Source organism: Strigops habroptila, chromosome 16 (assembly GCF_004027225.2).
Source record: "Strigops habroptila isolate Jane chromosome 16, bStrHab1.2.pri, whole genome shotgun sequence".
NCBI classification, from domain to species: Eukaryota; Metazoa; Chordata; class Aves; order Psittaciformes; family Psittacidae; genus Strigops; species Strigops habroptila.
Window position 1 is genome coordinate 7,942,223 of NC_044292.2, and position 17,946 is coordinate 7,960,168.

General features: G+C 42.8%; 2 protein-coding genes across 5 annotated transcripts in view; one reads left to right on the top strand and one right to left on the bottom strand.

Moving 5' to 3' along the window:
* The window catches only part of PLCH2 (phospholipase C eta 2), an 82,167-nt gene extending 68,472 nt beyond the window's left edge, over window positions 1-13,695 (bottom strand). Inside the window, exons 1-4 of one of the 4 annotated variants that reach the window (XM_030508180.1) lie at window positions 13,587-13,695; window positions 10,833-11,956; window positions 9,173-9,258; window positions 1,418-1,897 (exon numbers count right to left, since the gene is read on the bottom strand). In XM_030508180.1, the coding sequence (XP_030364040.1) occupies window positions 1,418-1,529 (112 nt within the window). In that variant the 5' untranslated portion in view covers window positions 1,530-1,897; window positions 9,173-9,258; window positions 10,833-11,956; window positions 13,587-13,695. Of the gene's footprint in view, window positions 1-1,417; window positions 1,898-9,172; window positions 9,259-10,832; window positions 12,186-12,647; window positions 13,266-13,517 lie in introns of those variants that run through there. The other 3 variants (XM_030508179.1, XM_030508181.1, XM_030508178.1) reach the window with 3 other exon arrangements.
* Window positions 13,696-13,756: 61 nt separating this feature from the next.
* On the top strand, window positions 13,757-17,327 carry PEX10 (peroxisomal biogenesis factor 10). Its single transcript, XM_030508189.1, has 6 exons — window positions 13,757-13,985; window positions 14,166-14,246; window positions 14,718-15,124; window positions 15,914-16,089; window positions 16,390-16,525; window positions 17,088-17,327. The coding sequence occupies exons 1-6, from the start codon at window positions 13,874-13,876 to the stop codon at window positions 17,157-17,159; spliced, it is 984 nt and encodes a 327-aa protein (XP_030364049.1). The 5' UTR covers window positions 13,757-13,873; the 3' UTR covers window positions 17,160-17,327.
* The last annotated feature ends 619 nt before the right edge of the window (window positions 17,328-17,946 follow it).

The window sequence follows — 17,946 nt, forward strand, 5'->3', positions numbered from 1 at the left end:
TCACATCTGTAATCTCCAGAGCTTCCTGAGAGAAGAGCTCATTCTCCTCTGCACAAGCTGTCAACACTCAGAAAAGAGCAAGAGCCAACAATAGTGATTCTGTGAGCTCTGGATCTCTCGGCTCCATCCAGACAACACCATGGCACAGAGCCACAACCTGAGGCACTATAAATCCCGGGCTCATCAACCTCAAGATTTTCCAGAAGCACTTGAAAGAATCAAGGACAAAAACTTGCAATTGGTTTTGACAGTCTCATCCTATGATATTAACTTATATATTTTAAGTATGTGGCCCAAAATGTTCTGCTTTGAGAAAGCGGTTGGGTTTTCCTGCTGCTCCTATGGCCTTCATAGCTGCACACCACTGCAAGGGTTCCTCCCAGTCTTCTCAGAATTTTGCTTTCCCACTAGAATATATCTGGTCAAGATCAAACAATAAAGTATTTCGGAGCACGTGGTGCTGCTGAATAAAGAAGTCTGGGTGAAAGCCAAAGAGTAGTTGATGGGCAACTGCAGTAGAACCACCCACAAAAAAAGAGAATGCTCAGACACAGAGCTACCACCATTGCTTTCTTATTGGGATGAATTGTTTTGACAAGAAAAAGAATTGTTGGTCTCACAAAGATTCAGCAGACCTCACTCCTTCTGAAAAGCAATGCAGCAGACACAGAAGGAAGACCAAATGCTGTAATTCTTACAAGTTGTCCCTTCTCCTACAGTCCTCCTCCCCCTCTAATCCACTTCAGAACATCATTTCAATCTAAAGACTTCCTCTATTTTAGGATCAATGACCAGCATGGGGTGCTTCAGAGATCTATGGAAATAGAACTTGTAATGCCAGATATAAAAATACATCTCTCTTTCCTCCTGCTAGACAATCCTGATCTCTTCTAGCTCCTGGATTAAACCCTAAAAACAAAGCTTAACTGGGATACAATTGAGCATAATTTAATAAATGGCAGATCTCATTTCTACTTACATTCATACCTACACTTTTGGCCACCTTCTGCCTACCTGTCTTGCAAAGACTACTCAGACACATTCCTTTTAAATTCCAGTGCCTACCTCAAAACACCAAGACTTTAAGAGTTCTATTCCTTTTCTCTTTCATCTGTGTTTACACATCTTGTCAGCTTCATTTTTACACGCACTGTTTCCAGCCTATATTAATTGCAAAAGGAGCTACAAGCCATCAAACTACTATCGACTGAAAATATTCAATAGTCAATTCACCTCACAGAAAAACATCTCTGCTAACCAGCATTGGGAGGCAGCTAAAAACACAGTGGTCAAGTTTAAAACATGCAGGCTTGCATTCTTTCAGCAGAGTGTTAACTTTTATTAACTAGAAGTCCCATATGAAATCTCAGTGCAATAAAAGTAAATTGGGAGAAAGAGATGGTAACCTTTCACTTACCTATTGAGATGACATTTGCAGAGAGGAAATGGAGACAGTTTCCATCGTGGAGCATGAGTTCTTCTCTATGTGCCAAATCCCCTGCTACAGATCTTGGAGAAGTCAGAGCCATCTCAAGCTTTCAGAGCAGCCCAGCAACAGTGCTTGCTCCAAGTCAAAGTACTTCAGAACAGATATCTGCAGAAAGATTCAGTCCAGTAATAAAAGTGTCTGAGACAAAGCCACAATTTCAGGATGTGGCTGGTTTACTTCAGAAGTCACAGCAAGGGCCTTCTTCGGAATCCCACATTCAGGAAAGTCTCCTGGTTTAATCCTGCTGACACATATTCCATGCATTGAAGAATAGAATTTATGGTATCAGTGTGGAGAAAACAACCGCTGAGCTCAGTCTTGATGGAAAGGATGCGATGGCCCTCCCCAGAAGCAAGGCAGTCACAAGTCCTCAGCACATCTCCCCAGGGGCTCTTGCATGTTGCAAACCTGAAGATAACAATTCTTTTTTACACAGTGGAAGTTGCTTTAAGTGTTTATTATACAATATTTACTAGAACATAGCGAGATGCCATACAATGGCCTGACCTCAGCAGTTGCCTATATCCGAGAGCCCCTCACATAGAAGGCATCGATTCTTCTTTCCCTCACCCCAGCATTTTCTATAATCATAGAAAATTATGCTTTTGATCCAGAAGCCAAACTACTCATGCTGAGTATAATATCTATACATACACACACACACACACTCTTAACTCAAACATTCTCCATAATAAGTGAACATATCAGCTATATTTCCAAAGGACAGCTTTGAGAACTATCTGCTGTGATATTGGCTTGGTGATTCAGTCATGTCTCTTGCCCTTTAAAGCTCTCTTCTCCTCTTACATGCTGTCAACTGTCTCCACACTATCTCTTCATCATTGTCTGGCATTCTCCTTTCCTTTTCTTACCTATCTCCTGCCCACTGGATACTGAAAACTCACCTTTCCAACACTTTCATCTGGATACCTTCCACAGAAAAAGAAGGTCAAAGCCTCCCTTCAAAACAGCAATCAGACAAGACAGAAACTGAGGATCCTACCTTGTGCTGGTAACTGTTTGAATCTTTGGGAGTCTCCTTAAGTTTGTAATTACAAGTTGAGCTCTGCAACATTGCCCTAACATGTTTTGTTGTGAAAGCACAGAGCCAGTTTGACATTATTTTAAAAGAGAGGGCAATGAGGCATCACAATTCATTTACAGTGAGTAGAAACAGGGGGGGCTTGAGCTATTTGTAGGAAAAAAATTACTAAGTGTCCCTGCTAGAGCATTTGCCAGTCTGAAGCTGTACCTCTTACTGTCCCTGGCCCTCATTCAGCTTCTTTGGGAAGTCATTTCCTCTCCACAACTCTCCACCAAGCCCCACCTTCTCCATTCTCTATCCTGTCAAAACCTCCTCTGTGGAGAGGGAGCATGTCAGTCAAAGAAGTAATACCCGCGCATGGAGCCAAATGCACAGCAGCTTCATATATGGGACAGTAGTGCTTAGCAATATTAATCCTGTAGAAATTCACTATTGATAAAATCACCTTTTCCCACATTTAAACCTGAAATATCTCAAAGGGTATCCTATGGCTCAAATAATTTTGGGCACATGAGAGGGTGAAATTCGTTCAGTGAAGAATGTGTTTATCACCAAGCACATCTAGAGTCACCAAAACCAAAATTACAAGCTTAGGACAGATTTCACAAACTGTCTGGATCGAAAGGGGAGGGAGGTGATACGTTATCAGAGATACTCACTGTACCCCCTGGATATACATCCTTGTACGTGCTGTCATCTCCCTCCATAACCGTATCCCTGTCATCACTGTCTGACACATACGGAATTAGTTAAAAGAATACAGGACTAGACATTAGAAGCTCTCTCAGGAGTTAAGTAAACTGTGTCCACTGAAAAACCCCAAACTGCACTCAAGAGCATTTCCCTCAGCCAGTCCTTGAGCAGAGGAGAGGCAGGGCCCCACAGCAGGTGAGTTATCCTCTGCTTTGGTCAGCTGGGCACTTCTCCTCCTAACCACAATTTTATAGCCGCTAGCCACAAAGTGCCATTGCTGGAACGTGTGCATTAAATGTTTAACCCTGACATTAATCCAGGAAGCCACAGCTCAAAGGACAGATGAAACTGTTCTAACACTGAGACAAGATCTCCCCATTTCCAGGCCCTCTCACCTCTTTGCTTTAGGGGTTTTTTGAGAGGTCATTTCCTTTGTAGGAAGTTCAATCACTGTGACTCATTATACACCAAAGAACATATCCATGAGAGTGAGGAAGACTGGGCACAGATGCTCATCCTGGTATATACTGGCATCATTTCAGTGAAAGCAGATGAGCTGCAATACTTCATGTTGTATGAGGACGCGCTCACAATATTTTAGTGTCTTGAGTCATGTCAAACCTTCTTTACTCTTTTTTCTGATCTGAAAGTGAAGCTATTGCGACTCAGCTGATCTGTGTCTTCTGTTTTCATGCAAAAGATGTTCTTTCTTCAGTCAGTCGCACCTTTTAGAGCCCAGCCCCTCTCCCCAAAACACCAAGCTGGAGTGCCCATAAACCCTAGACAGCCAACGGAAAACCACACAACCCTTAAAAATACCGCAGGATTCAAACTGGAATCTCAGAGCGAGACGCTGGGGCCAGACATTGAAGTCAATGACAGCAGCTCAGTTGGTTTCCCTGGAAAATTTTTTGTGAGGATGGTCTGATGAAATATATCAGTTACATTCTTTGAAAACATTTCACCTGTTTAGTAGGAACCACTCTGGCCTCTGAGAGCAGCACTGCTCATTGACAAGAGCCACAAAATAGCCAAAAGAGAGCAACTGCATCAGTTCAGACTGCATGAACAAGATTTAAACTGACTGCTGATTTAAGAGCCCTACCTAAGTATTATTGTGTGAGGTTCTGCATTCCCTTAGAAAACAGGACTTAAACCCCTGGAGGCAGGATAGATATCACTTACAGACAAAAGAAGCTGTGTACACCATTAACAATCCTTTAGCCATTTTTATAATCACTGTAGTATTTCAAGTTTAACCCCAAAGACCTGCTTTTGTGTTCAGCGAGGTATCATGTGCCAGCCACCAGAACTCACACAAGCTCTGATATCCTTCCAGAACAGATACACTGACATTGCAGATCAAACATACAGAACCTAAATCATCACTTCAACCCAAACAGCTTGATCAGGAAGCAGATCAATTGTAAAAAGATCAAAGTGCTACCAAATGCGAAGAAAAACCCCCCACTTTAAAGCATTTGAATCTGAAAGCTGGGATTTGCTTTTCAACCCTGCTGCGGTTCACTGTGACATGCTGTTCATTTTAAAGAATGCAACTCCATTCACCAGGCAATTCCATCTGAGATAACTTGCACGCCCAGGCATGTTACTTCACATCCAAAGCAAGTACAAAATGAAAGAAGTGTGTTTCAGTACTACGGAACAAGGGGGTAAGCCCACACCTTAGGGTGTGATACAACATTCTTTTTCCAAAGGGACAGAACATGCACAGAACAAACTGGCGTGAGATGGTCTCCTCTGGCACACGATTTGGTGAAACATGTAAGGGGGAAACGGAGAAAAGGCAGTCAAGAAGAGAGGACATCAAGATGTCTTTCTGGCAGCCTGATGCATTCATCTTACACCCAGAACACAGTCATCCCACTTAAAAGGAACATTTAACATTTGTCAGCTTTTCCTCACCCACCCCTTACAGCTTGAACTAGGGCTGCACACACAGGAGAGCTCTGCATTTTTGCTGAGTGATGTCACTGAATATTTCTTACGCAAGTAAGGAGACTTACTAAACCCAAATAATTTATTTCAGGCTTATATTGACTGGGTTGTATGATTTTAGCATTTCCTTTACAAAACAAAACTCGAAATTTGCAACAATTTCTATGTAGAGCAGATAGAGTGTTTGTTATCCCCTTCCCTACTGATCCTAAGCTGTCAAAACCCCTCTCAGTTTCATAATCCTCACTTGTTGCTAGCCAGTTCCCAGAACTATCTGAAATCACAATGGAAACACAGCACACGGCAGCCTCTTGCCTCTTAAGAACATTTGCATTTCTTATTAGCAAGGGAGAACTGGATACTTTCATTAGAAGAGCAAAGAGAACTAAGCAAGGCTCTAGATCTCATCCAATAGCTTGGTTCCATAGTACATTGAAAATGCAAGTTTCATACTACAGACCACAAAACCCAAAAAGCCTCAGAGAAGGAATGGGGAAAGGAAGGTCTCCTTCTTAGGAGACAGACAGGAAGTGACTACTGCTGGAAAAGCTAAGCCTTTCCTGCACACAGGAATTTGTGAGTCACGCTAAAGAGGAGATGCAGATTCTGGGCTCCAATGCCATTTGTAATCAACAAACCTATAATCCTAATGCTGTTAATATTCTCAATTATGTTAGCAGTCTTGGTCACTCTCCAGAAGCCTGACTTTTTTCCTTCACCCTCATGTAAAGAGGCAGGAATTTATTTTAGGAATAATGCCTACGACCTTTAACCAAGCAGCTTTAGCTCTGTACAGCAGAGCTAATTATTATTCTTCTCCAGTAGAGGAAGGGGTCTGGGAACCATTCCATCCATTCTCATGTTGTCAAACACGGCGCAGTGACATACATAAACACAAGCTAATGGACTTGCTACGAGGATGCAAGTCTCTAGGCCCCAATCCAATAAATGTCAAAGTACAGCTCTGCTTTGCTCACCACCTCCTTGTGGACTTTAGTACCTTGTTAGTCAATAAATAACATGACTTCAATATCCTCAGCTCATTCAGAATCTGTCTAAACTCACAGGACAGGAAGAAAGAAGTAGGATAGGTCACCTTACGCTGTAGTAGGCAAAAAAAACTATTAAGTTGTTTAACCAAGGATGATCCAAAACCAAAATCATAGACCGCAGTCTCACTATCCAAGTCATACAGCACCAAATCCACCAAGTGGTTTCCAAGTGGAAACAAAGCACACACACAACCCAAATCCACACACCAGAGACCAGCTCTAAGTGGGTTTACAACAACAGGTAAACCCCATTTTTATCAAAGACTCACTTCAAAGCCAAAGGAGTTCATGCAAGTCTTTCTGGCAATTCAGGCACCTGACAACCTGTCCCTAGCCCCACTCACACCAGTTTCCTCTGCACAACCCCGTGTGTGCTCACATCCTTGCCACAAGCACAATATACTTCACTCAGTTCTTGCAGCAATCCCACTAAAAAATACCAGCACGTAACACATCCCAAAGTTCTGTTCTTCACTTTCTCCTCTGCAGGCTATGTGGCTCCTTCCAGGAGGAAGCACCTACATCTTCCATTGTCTCCCCAGGCTCCCCTCCTTGCTCTGTTTTTTTTTTTTAATAAATAGAACATGAATTACATGTTTTCAGTTAAAGGCAGAGAAAACTTCCAGAAAATATGCTCCAGCACTAGGAAATCTGGAATAACAAGCTGGGAGGGTGTCACATTGAAGGGGAAAAGAGGCAGGGAGGAGCTTCTTTTAAGTTATTTCATAGTAACTAGTCCTGCAAGGAGAGCTCTGGAGACACATCCTCTTCACATCACATTCAACACAAAAAAGTGGTATTGCAAGTTTCTGCATAACGGCCTTTGGCAAACAGGACCTGGAGGGGATGGGAACTACAGAGGTTTTGCAGCACTTTCAGTCTCTCCCAGGAATGTTAACATGTAAAACTCCTTCACCTTCCCACCTGATTTCCCTCTTAATTTCTGAAGCAATCTAGTTTCTCCCTAGCAACTATTAGGATGTCAGAAGATGCTCCAGGAGCCATTTGTTAATTAAATGCAGACGAGTGAGGCTGTGATAAACAGTGAAAACTGCAGGGCCACACCAGAACCAGGTGTACAAAAAACCCCAAACCAAGATGTGCACCGTACTTCTGAATCAAGTCTTCTGAAAACCTCACTCAGCTAAAGCATTCAGGTCCGTGTATATGGGGAAACTGCAATTCTAAGGTTATCCAAGCGCTTATTTTAACTTTTACCTCATGTCTGCTTGAACTCCAACCTCAGGTGGCTCAGACAACTCTAACAAATGAGACCCAGAGGCCTGCAGGCTCCCTTCAAGCACCCAGAGGCCTAGCTACAAAATTATCCTATCGGTCTTCTCATCCACAGAGCCTGATGTACCTGACTCAGTGTATTTTATCATGGCCATTTTGCACCTGAGGAAGTTATTCATGACACATAGCCCGAAGCCTAAAACATCACCTCCCCATCCAGAGCCCTATCCTTTTCATTTTCTCATCTCTTCAGTGAACACTTCAGGATTTTGGTTCAATTCCTATTTGAAAATCAAGTAATTTTTCTAGTATAGACTCCAGTTACCACGGCTCCCTTGTTAGCCATGATGCCTCCTGCAGAACAACAGAAACCAAGAGTCTCAAAACACTGAAGCATTAGACCATCTTGTTTAGGCAGTCTGCTGGATGGTGATGTACAGGAAAACAACAGGAAGGAAAGTCAGAACTTTGCCCCAGCATGTGTAAAGCTTTGTCACAGCCTGCACTTTTACAGGTACTGATCCAATGACTTTACTGTGCAGTTACATGTGCTGAAGGCAAGTGCTCCACCCCCATAAAATGAAGGCAGATTAAACAGTGATTAAAAGGTTTGGAAATTCCCTACAGATTTAGAGCCTAAGCAGTAATGTGGAAGTCCAGAACTTCATACTGATTTGTAGCAAACACTAGGCTGAGATGCTCTACAAAGTGGTCATGTACATAATTAGTTCAGTGGCCAGGTAGGGAGAATAGCTGGCCCTTTGGAACAGGACTTGGTTTGTGTTATACATGCCTTTTCTTCACCATTACCTGGTCCTGAATGCATGGCCTATGCCAAGTACTCATTTCACATATGCCATTAAGAATTATGCACAATGAGTGATATCCAGGAAGGTTTACTGTCATTTACCAAGGCCAGCAGTACCAATGGGAGCAAAGGGTAACTCAAACAAGGCCAACGCGGCGGAAGTAAGTGAAAGAAACTTCAGATATAACACTGGAAAAGGTACGTCAATAGTAAGATCAGATTATTTTAAGTCTACCATGTGAAGCAGCAGGTCATTTTATAGATAACTAATGCAGAACTAAGATACCTCGACGCATGATAAATGTATTGCACTAATTCAGATGATCCTTACTAACGGTCTTTACCAAAAAATCTCTTCAGCCTCATCCTATTGACCATTCAGATTTATTTATACAGTCATTTTCTCAGCTCTGGACAAATTAACAGGACTAACAAGAACAAATTCCAATAGTATTCACAAATAAGTTGGTCCCTTTGAATTATATTTAGGAACTGAGTGCTTAACCAAGGGTAAAGATTCTTTCACAAACAAATTTCAGTGTTTCACCTCTACAGCTTTTTAGAGCATGAATGTTACCAACAAGCTCTCAGTCGGAAAGACTTCCTGCAGTAACATTCACTTAGGTGCTCTCAGACAATTTAGGGCAAGTATGGAACAGTGTTTAATTCAGCACAAATTACAGAAATGATGAATGCCACAAAAGAACAAAAGCCTTTTCAGATAATGTAAAGGAGCTTGGCCACAAATTGCAAAAATGATGATAACTTTCTAAATCCAGAACGAAGGCCAACTACAAGCAAGGAATGACTGAAAATTTTGCAGTGGTCTCTAGGGCATGAATTTAACACATTTCACACAAATTTACAGGCAAGACATTCCATTTACTTACCAATGACAAGGCACGAGTTCACAAACAATCCATCTATCTGTGGCCCTGAAAAACTTGTGGTTTTATAAGATGAGAACGTCCATGAGCTGCAAGGACAGAGAAAAAATTAACTTTCCAAAAGTAACACAAGGATTAGACAAACTAATAAAAAATATTCAGATTAAAGTTCTCCTGGCTTTAGACAGGAAGCCATACCTGCAGAGGATCAGAATGACACATTCTTTGGGCTGAGAAGGATCAAATTATGATGCATTATAGAAGCTGATCTTCCCAACATAGTCATTAAATACAAGAATCAGCAACCCATTAGCATTTCAAGATTCAGTACTGCAAGGTCTCTAGTCTATCTATAATCAACCCTTGGTATCCAGAAGCAGACAATCTCAAACAAGTTGCCACCTACCAAAGATACTGAAGAGCTCAGAGACAAGATGGCATTTATTCATCTGTTCTTCACACACTGTACTGAGGTCATTTGAATGCTATAACTGACACCATCCAGTCGAGCCCACAGTTAGATAACTGATAGCACATTTCACGAGTAGTCACTGACCTTCCCTCACAAACTCTGTCCTTCTTCTGGACTAAACAGTTCCTTCACACCTAATCTAACTAGGCAAAAAAGACTTCTTCCCAGCTAAAGATTTTTTTCCCCTCAGGAAGAACAGAAAAAGCTCCCTTGATAGACAAAACTTCGACTGCTTTCTTCCGAACAAGAAACAATTTAACTTTGAGCTAGATTCTGAAGGCGGCATCAATCTCCTGACTCAAACTTACCACAGTCAGCAGCGAATCTTACTCCCTTCTATCTTATTTTTTAACAGTTGAACCTACCTCTGACATGAAACAAAACAGGATTCTAGGGATTATCACCCTTTGGATTTGGGAATATGATCAAGACCTACATCTAAACTCCGGAGCCCAAGGCACTTGAATGCACTAGCAATTTGGCATCCTTATTATTTGCCGTATCTCTGCCATCATAACCCACATTTTTATGCTGGGAAAGAACAGAAAATTCCTTCTCCACAGCCCAAAACAACGACTCCCAAAAAAAACCAAACAATGCACACCCTTTCAAAGGATCATGTGAAGACTTCCCAACAGTGCAGTCACAGAGCCAGCCAGGTTAGATTACCTAAATGGTATTTTATTTAACTTTCTAAAGCTTATTTTACATTCAACTTCTCTTATCCAAGTCGAGTTTAGTTCTGGCTTAGGATACCTGTGAAAGCTCCAGGCTCAGGTTATCGTTTCCGAACGAATGTGCAAGCCCTGAAGAAAGCAGTTGTCCAGCTAGACAAGTCTAAACTTAGATCACAAATGCAGTTTGCTTCATCCCTACAAAGCTCAGAGAAACTAAAAACTTATGACTAACAGAACCCCAAGGCTCCTGAACATTTTCATCAACAAAAGAAGACATTACCAAATAAAACAAGCATTAGACATCATGCCCTTTCCATTCTCTCTCTTCCTTAAAGACAAAAGCAAAAGTAGCAAATTCTGTTGCAATCACAAAGATATATATATATATATTCCTGTGGTAGCATATTATAGAATTTGTTACTAACTTCTAAGAGTGAGCAAAAGTGTTAAAAGTACACCAAAATGATTTCTGAAAGAGAAAGTAGCAAATGAAAGTAAAGCAAACCCCACACACCTTTGTGTCTCCTCTCTGGACAGTGCAGACGAGCTGTCCGAGCTTCTCTGCACGGTGCATCGGAACCTTCATAAGGGTGGAAAAAAAAGGGGGGGGGGAGGGAACTGCCAAGTCTGAGAGCGAAGGCTCCGCCCTGCATTTTACATGTTAAGGGCTCTCAGCTCACTGATCACAAAGCAGCTTTTACCGTCCTTATTCAAACAGTTCAGCTCCAGGGTAACAAGTTCAAAGTGGGAGGAGGCAAAAGGAATCAGAGGGTGGTAACAATCCTGAACAGGCATTTCGCTCCTTTTACATCTCAGAACCTGTTCTTCAGGTTGGAAACTGAAACATCTGCCTCTTGCCGTGTTTGAAAGCTGCACTCCAAACCTCTTCCACACTAACAGGTCTGCAGAGCTAAAACCATATTTAATAATGCACAGACAAGCTACATGTGGGAGGAAAAGTTAATCATTACTGTGCATCGAGTTTGTTTTACATTTTGGACTTCCTTATGTTAACGTCAGCGAAGCAACTCCCTTATTGGGTCTGTTAGCAGGAAAAGTAGAGAACCATGCAAGGGAAATAAGACTGCATAGAAATTTGTCTTGCAAAAGCTTAAATAAAACACAGCAGCTGAATTTTGAGATTTGGCAGTTTTCTGTAGTTCCAATATCAATCAGATACAAAGTAGAACAAACAGATTTTTCTCACAGATCACTGTGTAACAACTAACATTAGTCTGGTTTGGCTGAATAGGATGAAGGGAACGATTAGCCGTCTCGACCCCAGGGGTTTTACTGTATTGCCTCCAGTTTCAGTTGAACCATTATATTGGTAAAGGATCATACTGGGCCAATAATCAACAATCCTCATGATACAGTGTAATCAAGAGACTTTCATCAGGCTAGCAGGCAACACTGAAAGGTACTAGAGCCTCAAGCCCTTGAGGGATGGCTGCTGTGATTTTTCAGCTTAATACACTGAACTGCCTCGTATTAGGTTAGGAAAAAGTGCCAAGTTATTGTTTTAGTAAATACAGCTTCAGCTTTAGAAATGGTTTCCAATCTAATAACGAAATGCTCATGAGCCAGTATTTCAGCTTTGCAAAAAAGGTCTCTTCAGCTCTTCTTTGGTTTCTTGACCTATAAAACAAGAAAACAATATTTACCCACTTCAGTAAAATGGCAACACACATTTACCCTGCACACTTTGTAAAACATGTATCTAACACAGAGCACTAGTGAGAAATTATTATACCTGGAACCTAATCAGCTTCTCTAACAGCTCTTCACAACCAAGCAGTTATCACCCTAAGCCAAATTAGTAGCTCTAACAAGACATCATTGTTTGCTCCCAACTCCCTCCAGGTCTCTTATATTCCAATTTTCTCAGGTGCAGCTGATTTAAGAGACATTAAGCTCTTGATCGCTGAAGGAATCACAGGACACAAGACAAAGGAGATATGACCTATCACTATCAGTAGAAAGATTAAACTATGGTTAAGATGCACTTGCTGCACTGCCTGTGGGAGACTTGCCAAGTCCCCCAGTTTTGAACACAGTTTCCCACATTTGGTATTTTTCCTGACAACTGAGCTGCTGAACACACAAGACAGCATGGACAACATAGCTCTTTCTTTACACAAATATCAAAATTGGAATTCTGAACAATTCTGAACAAAGCAATCCAGAGACTGGTCAACTGGTTTTAGTTTCGTATTTTTAAAAAATGCTATAATTTAGGGTAGCAGCTTCACGTTTCTTCACTTGGGACACAGCAGCTCACCACAATACATCAATATTTAAGTGGGAAGTGCACACTAGATGTGAAAACTTCACAGTCCATGTCCCGTTTCCCACGGGACATTGTCTTATGCAGGTGCTCCACCTACTGTTTGACGAAATAAAACGTTCTAATGAAGCCCTTAATCACATTGATTTTATAGCGGCAGCTCGAACATCTGCAGTTTCATTTATGTTACCCTTCCATGCACTAGCAAATAAAATTTGAGTTTCACCTGGGGCAAGGAGGGAGGGGACAGGAACGCATTACTGTGTAAGACTCCACAGCTTTACTTAGAGTTTACAACTTTTGGTCCAGTTAAATTAGAACTTTGATGTCACAAGCTGTGTCACTAATCATAGCCTGCTGACAACGAAAGGACTACAAACCTCCAGCTTAGCTGTGGTTGTATTTGGCAGTAGGAAGTCTTTCCTTCTGCTTCTCAGCACTGAGAAGGAACAAGCACAAGCTCCTGCTCTTTCACATTACCTTCAGGTGAGTTACTGCAGTATTGGTTTGTAAACTGCTCTGGAAAACATCTATTCTAATCCAGGTGCAAGTAGTTCTGTCAAATAAGTCAGTTACCTTGCAGAACGGCTTCACTTCACTTGAGCATGGCGCAAACCTGAATTTGTGACCACACGTTAAAATCTGCTAAGAAAAAACCCCACTAAGAAAAAAGGAACACATCAGACTTGAAGACGCACGTGGGTACCACACGTTTTCAGAGCGCTGCTACCGTTGTTAAAAGGCCGCTGTTTGCAGGGAGCAACCACAAAGATTTCCTTTTTTCCCCCTTTTTTAAGTAGCAGTCGCAGGTGGCAGTGGGATTCTGGCCATCTCCAGAGGGCAATAAGCTTTACAACAACAGTCACTAGACGAGTCCACCCTAAATAAAACCGCAGCTAGACACAACATTACCAGAAGCTCTGCTAAATTCTTAACGCCTCCGTGCGCGCATCCTTCTCTCCCAGTCCCGCCTCCATTTACCTCAGCCAGCCGCGGCCCCGCTCTGCGGGTCGCCGCCCCTCAGGGCGGAGGGGGCGAGCCCGGGCCAGCCTGCTCGGCGGCCGCAGCCAGAGCCGCGCTGGGGAAGGCAGCAGGAGAGCGGAGCCGCCGCCAGCCGAGCCCCGCAGCGGAAGCGGAGCCCGCCCGCACGCGGCGGCCCCGGAGCGGGGCGGTGCTGAGGTGGCGAGGGGGCGCTGTGACCCCCGCCCCTCAGTAGGCTCCTCCCCGCGGGCGGTCCGCGATGACGCCACACGGCTGCGCCGCCCGCGATGGCGGTGTCGGTGGCGGGCCCGGCGCGGCTGGTGCGGGGCGGACAGAAGGACGAGCTGTACCGGAGCGGGCTGCGGAGCGCGGCCGGCACCGCGCTGCACGGGGTCGCGGGTAACGCCTCCCATCCGCTCGATCCCGAGCCCTGCCGAGGGGCCGGGCCGGGCGTGATCCGAGCTGCCCCCCCCACCCCGCTCCCTCACGGCTGCAGCTTTGGAAGGGCGGGAAATGCACGGAGCAGGGCCTAGACCGGCGCGAATTGCGGTAAAGTAACGCAGTGATCCCGTCCCGTAGGTGCCAAGAAGTGGCTGCAGTGGAGGAAGGAGGTGGAACTGCTCTCTGATGTAGCCTACTTCGTCCTCACCACTCTGTCAGGTAACGCGCTCCCAACTTCCCATTTAGCGTTTCTCCTGAATGCTAAACGTCTGTTGGTGACTACCAACGGGAATGACACTGGCCGACAGTGGTTCTCTTACACGTGGGGGTTTTGTTTGGTTTGCTTTTCTGTAAATGCCTTTTAGTAAATACAAAGCCACACAACTGCCAGAACTTGGAGATCAAATGCAGCAGTTTATCAGCCCAGATAGATGTTCTTTTAAATAAGGATGTCCTTTAACAGCAAAAAGATCTTTTTTAAAAAGGGATGCATGACACTGTGAAGCAGCATCCCTGCTTTAAGCCTAAACCCACTGCAGACAGGGCTACTGCAGATGCTGAGGTAACCACAGCGCTCACCTCATTGAGCACTTCAGCAACTCCAAACCCCGATGGTTCTGACCTGAGCAGCCTGTCTCCACTGCAGTTGCCATCTTACCCTGCGTGTTCTCTGTTGCACACATTATTCAGGTTACCAGACACTGGGTGAAGAGTACGTTAACATTGTTCAAGTTGACTCAAGCAAGAAAAGGGTACCTGCCTTTCTTCGACGGGCTGTCTTTGTTGCTCTTCACACTGTAGTACCTTATTGCTTAGAAAAGGGATTACAGCACCTGGAACACGAGCTGCAGACAGAAGCTGATGTGTCCAGCACCTTGCAGAGCAACCCAGCACTTGGCTTATCCAGTAGGACCTTAATACGAAACTGGATACGGAGACAAGTTGGGGAGCTTACAGAGCAGCAGAAGAAGAGAGTCTTACAGATCGTGTATGTTCTTAAACAAAGCATTCCTTTACTTCATCGACTGCATCTGGCAGTGTTCTACATAAGTGGCACTTTTTATCACCTGTCTAAAAGAATCACAGGAATCACGTATGTAAGTACTTCTTGTTTGAAGACAGCATCCACTGCAGTATTTTGGTCTCTTTTGGGATGCTGTGTGCGTAAAAGTGATACAGAATTTGGCTGTAGCCAATTGCAATAGGGGTGAGAGGGCATTTTTAATACCATGTAGAGGGGTTGTGAGTCCCGGCAGCCAAAAGGTTATGGCTAGTAAACGTGAGTGCAGTCAGAACTTAACACCCTGTGTAACTTTAGAACATTAGCTCAGTGTGGCTTCTGCAAATACACAGAAAGCGAGAAGTCACCTTAATAACTCCATGGGAAATACTTAAATATAGTTTTGAACAAAAATTAGCACATTTAGCTAGCAGTTCTCTATATGAGTAGCCTAATTTCACATGGTCTTTTCAATCAGCATCCTTTCAAAAAAACATCAGCCACTGGCCCAGAAATGTGTGTAGACACAAGACTCCTCAATGATTGCCAGTGTTAATGTGGAAAAAGAAGTGTCTGTTTCTCTGAGCTACATACTGAAAACAAACTCATCAAAGCAGCAGTTCTGATGGACAGACAGACAAATCAAGTCAACTGATCCTTGCACAAATGGCAGTTAAGTGTTGCCTGACTAAGATGCATCCAGGACACATTAGACTTCCTGGGAGACAAGGGTTCGATAACTCCTAGAAAGGAGCAATTTATTGGACGGCAATTTATTGGACAGAAGTGACAATCCCAAATCATGGCTATTGATAGGGGGGTGTGTGTGTTTATGGTTTCATCAAATCACAGTAACAAAACATTTCTATTTCTGTGAATTATGTAGCTGCATTTTGGAGGACCGCAAGGAGAAGACAAGAGCATTCGATCAAGTTACAAGTTTCTTGGAATCATTTCACTCTTCCATCTTCTTCTAACAATCGGTGTTCAGATGTACAGCTTCAAACAGAAGCAGAGAGCAAGGCAGGAATGGAAACTACACCGCAACCTAGCTCATCAGAAGTATGATGGTTTTTACTTACTAGGGAAGACGGGAAGCAATGGTGGGAAACGTAGCAGCCTTCCTGAACAGGGAGCTACTGTCACTCCTTAACTGGAGTGACAACTTTGGCTAGGTTAGAACCTGATAGAACAGTTGAAGAATTCCTCACTGGTTGAAGCATCTCTTTGCTTTCATGTTTTCTGAGATCTTCACAAAAAAGAGTTAATACTTGAAGAGAGGGTTTACTTCAGGATGTGTTATTAAATATTTCTTACAAGCAGGCTAAATAAAACTGAGCAATATATAACTATGTTAACTAGAAATATGACCAAGGAAAAGACTCCTGGGCGCCACTCCCGCTGCACGCTGTGTTTGGAAGAACGGAGACATACAACAGCCACTCCTTGTGGCCACCTCTTCTGCTGGGAATGCATCACGGAGTGGTGTAACACCAGAGTAAGTACTGAGGGACAGCTGGAGGCTGGAAGGGGTAAACGTGATGAAATTTCTATTTGAAAATGCCTCTCAGCCTGGGTGTTAAAGTAACACCCTTTCTCTCACTAAGGCACCCAAAAGCCCACATGAGAGTCTACCAGGGCCTACAGATTTTGTTAGAACATAGACTATACATTACATAGATGAGGTAAATAAGGTGAGCAGTTTTCTGTCCCAACCACTGAAATGCAATCAGACTACTGTGGAAGCCAGACATGGAGGCAATTCCTTCATCTACAGACCTAGGCTGTAATTTGACTTTAAAGAAACAAGAGTGATAATGTTCTGAAGCCACCTTCACCTAATTTCCAGTAAAAGGCATAAGTGAGTTACAACCAGACTGAGCTAGCTCTTATGCATGGTATTTTAAACTTGGATTTTTCTCTGGATTAATGAAATACAACAATTTTAATCCATTAAGGATTTTATAGACACTGTGAAATAAGACATATCTAAACAGTTGTATTTTTTCCCTAAACTTTTAAACAGAGCAATTCAGAATGTCTAATTTTTCTTCTTGCAGACAGAATGTCCATTGTGCAGAGAGAAGTTTCATCCTCAGAAACTGATCTACCTACGTCACTATCAACTCTAAAGGAAATAATCTGCTGTTTGATGACAACGGCCTCAACTCTCATACCCTTTATAAAGTTGTCATACAGTTTGAGTTAGTCCAAGAAAAAGACTTTATTAAAACTGGTAACTGCCTGTGCAAAGTGGCACTTCATTCCTGTTGTACAGAATAAATGTATTTCTGCCTCTACCCTTCTGTTTCTTCTAACATGGTTCTTGACTGTATTAAAAATACATCTCTCTAAAAAGTGCTTAACACAAATGTAATAGTTTTCTTCACTTTGGACAATGAACAATTTCAATCAGATTCTCACTCTCTAAAGTGTAGATAATGAGTCTTCCAACCTTTCATAGCATGCCTAAGGTATTAGTAAAGTTCTGTGATTTGCAAGATTCCCTTTCTCCTCTAACATGAGGATTCCATGCTGTAGGCTTCAGGGGAAAAGGACAAGAGCTGAACAGATCCTTAGTTTAACTGCAGTGGAAGTTCTGATGATAAATGTACATGTACCATTCTGTTTTCGTAACAGGTTAATAGTAAGGCAGGTTTCCTTGATGTGACAAACTATGACTTAGATCAACAGAAGCAAGAAATGCAAACCCACAGTAAGACAGACAAATTTGCACACTCATCAATTAACATTCAGCTTCCAAACTCAAAGCTCTTCTACCACTATTAGATATCAGACTTCTCATCAAGTAGTCTAGACACTTAGACTATAGCAATGTAACAAGTGTTCTTTCAAAAAAGCCCTAGCATGTACACTAAGCTCAACTATAAAATGTTAAGTTTGTAACACAGCTTAAGT

Bases quoted from the DNA above. Each gene is read 5' to 3' on its own strand.
- PEX10 (XM_030508189.1), top strand. From the start codon at position 13,874: ATGGCGGTGTCGGTGGCGGGCCCGGCGCGGCTGGTGCGGGGCGGACAG. The intron at 13,986-14,165 runs GTAACGCCTCCC...CCCGTCCCGTAG, and splicing joins CGCGCTGCACGGGGTCGCGG to GTGCCAAGAAGTGGCTGCAG. The intron at 14,247-14,717 runs GTAACGCGCTCC...CACATTATTCAG, and splicing joins CGTCCTCACCACTCTGTCAG to GTTACCAGACACTGGGTGAA.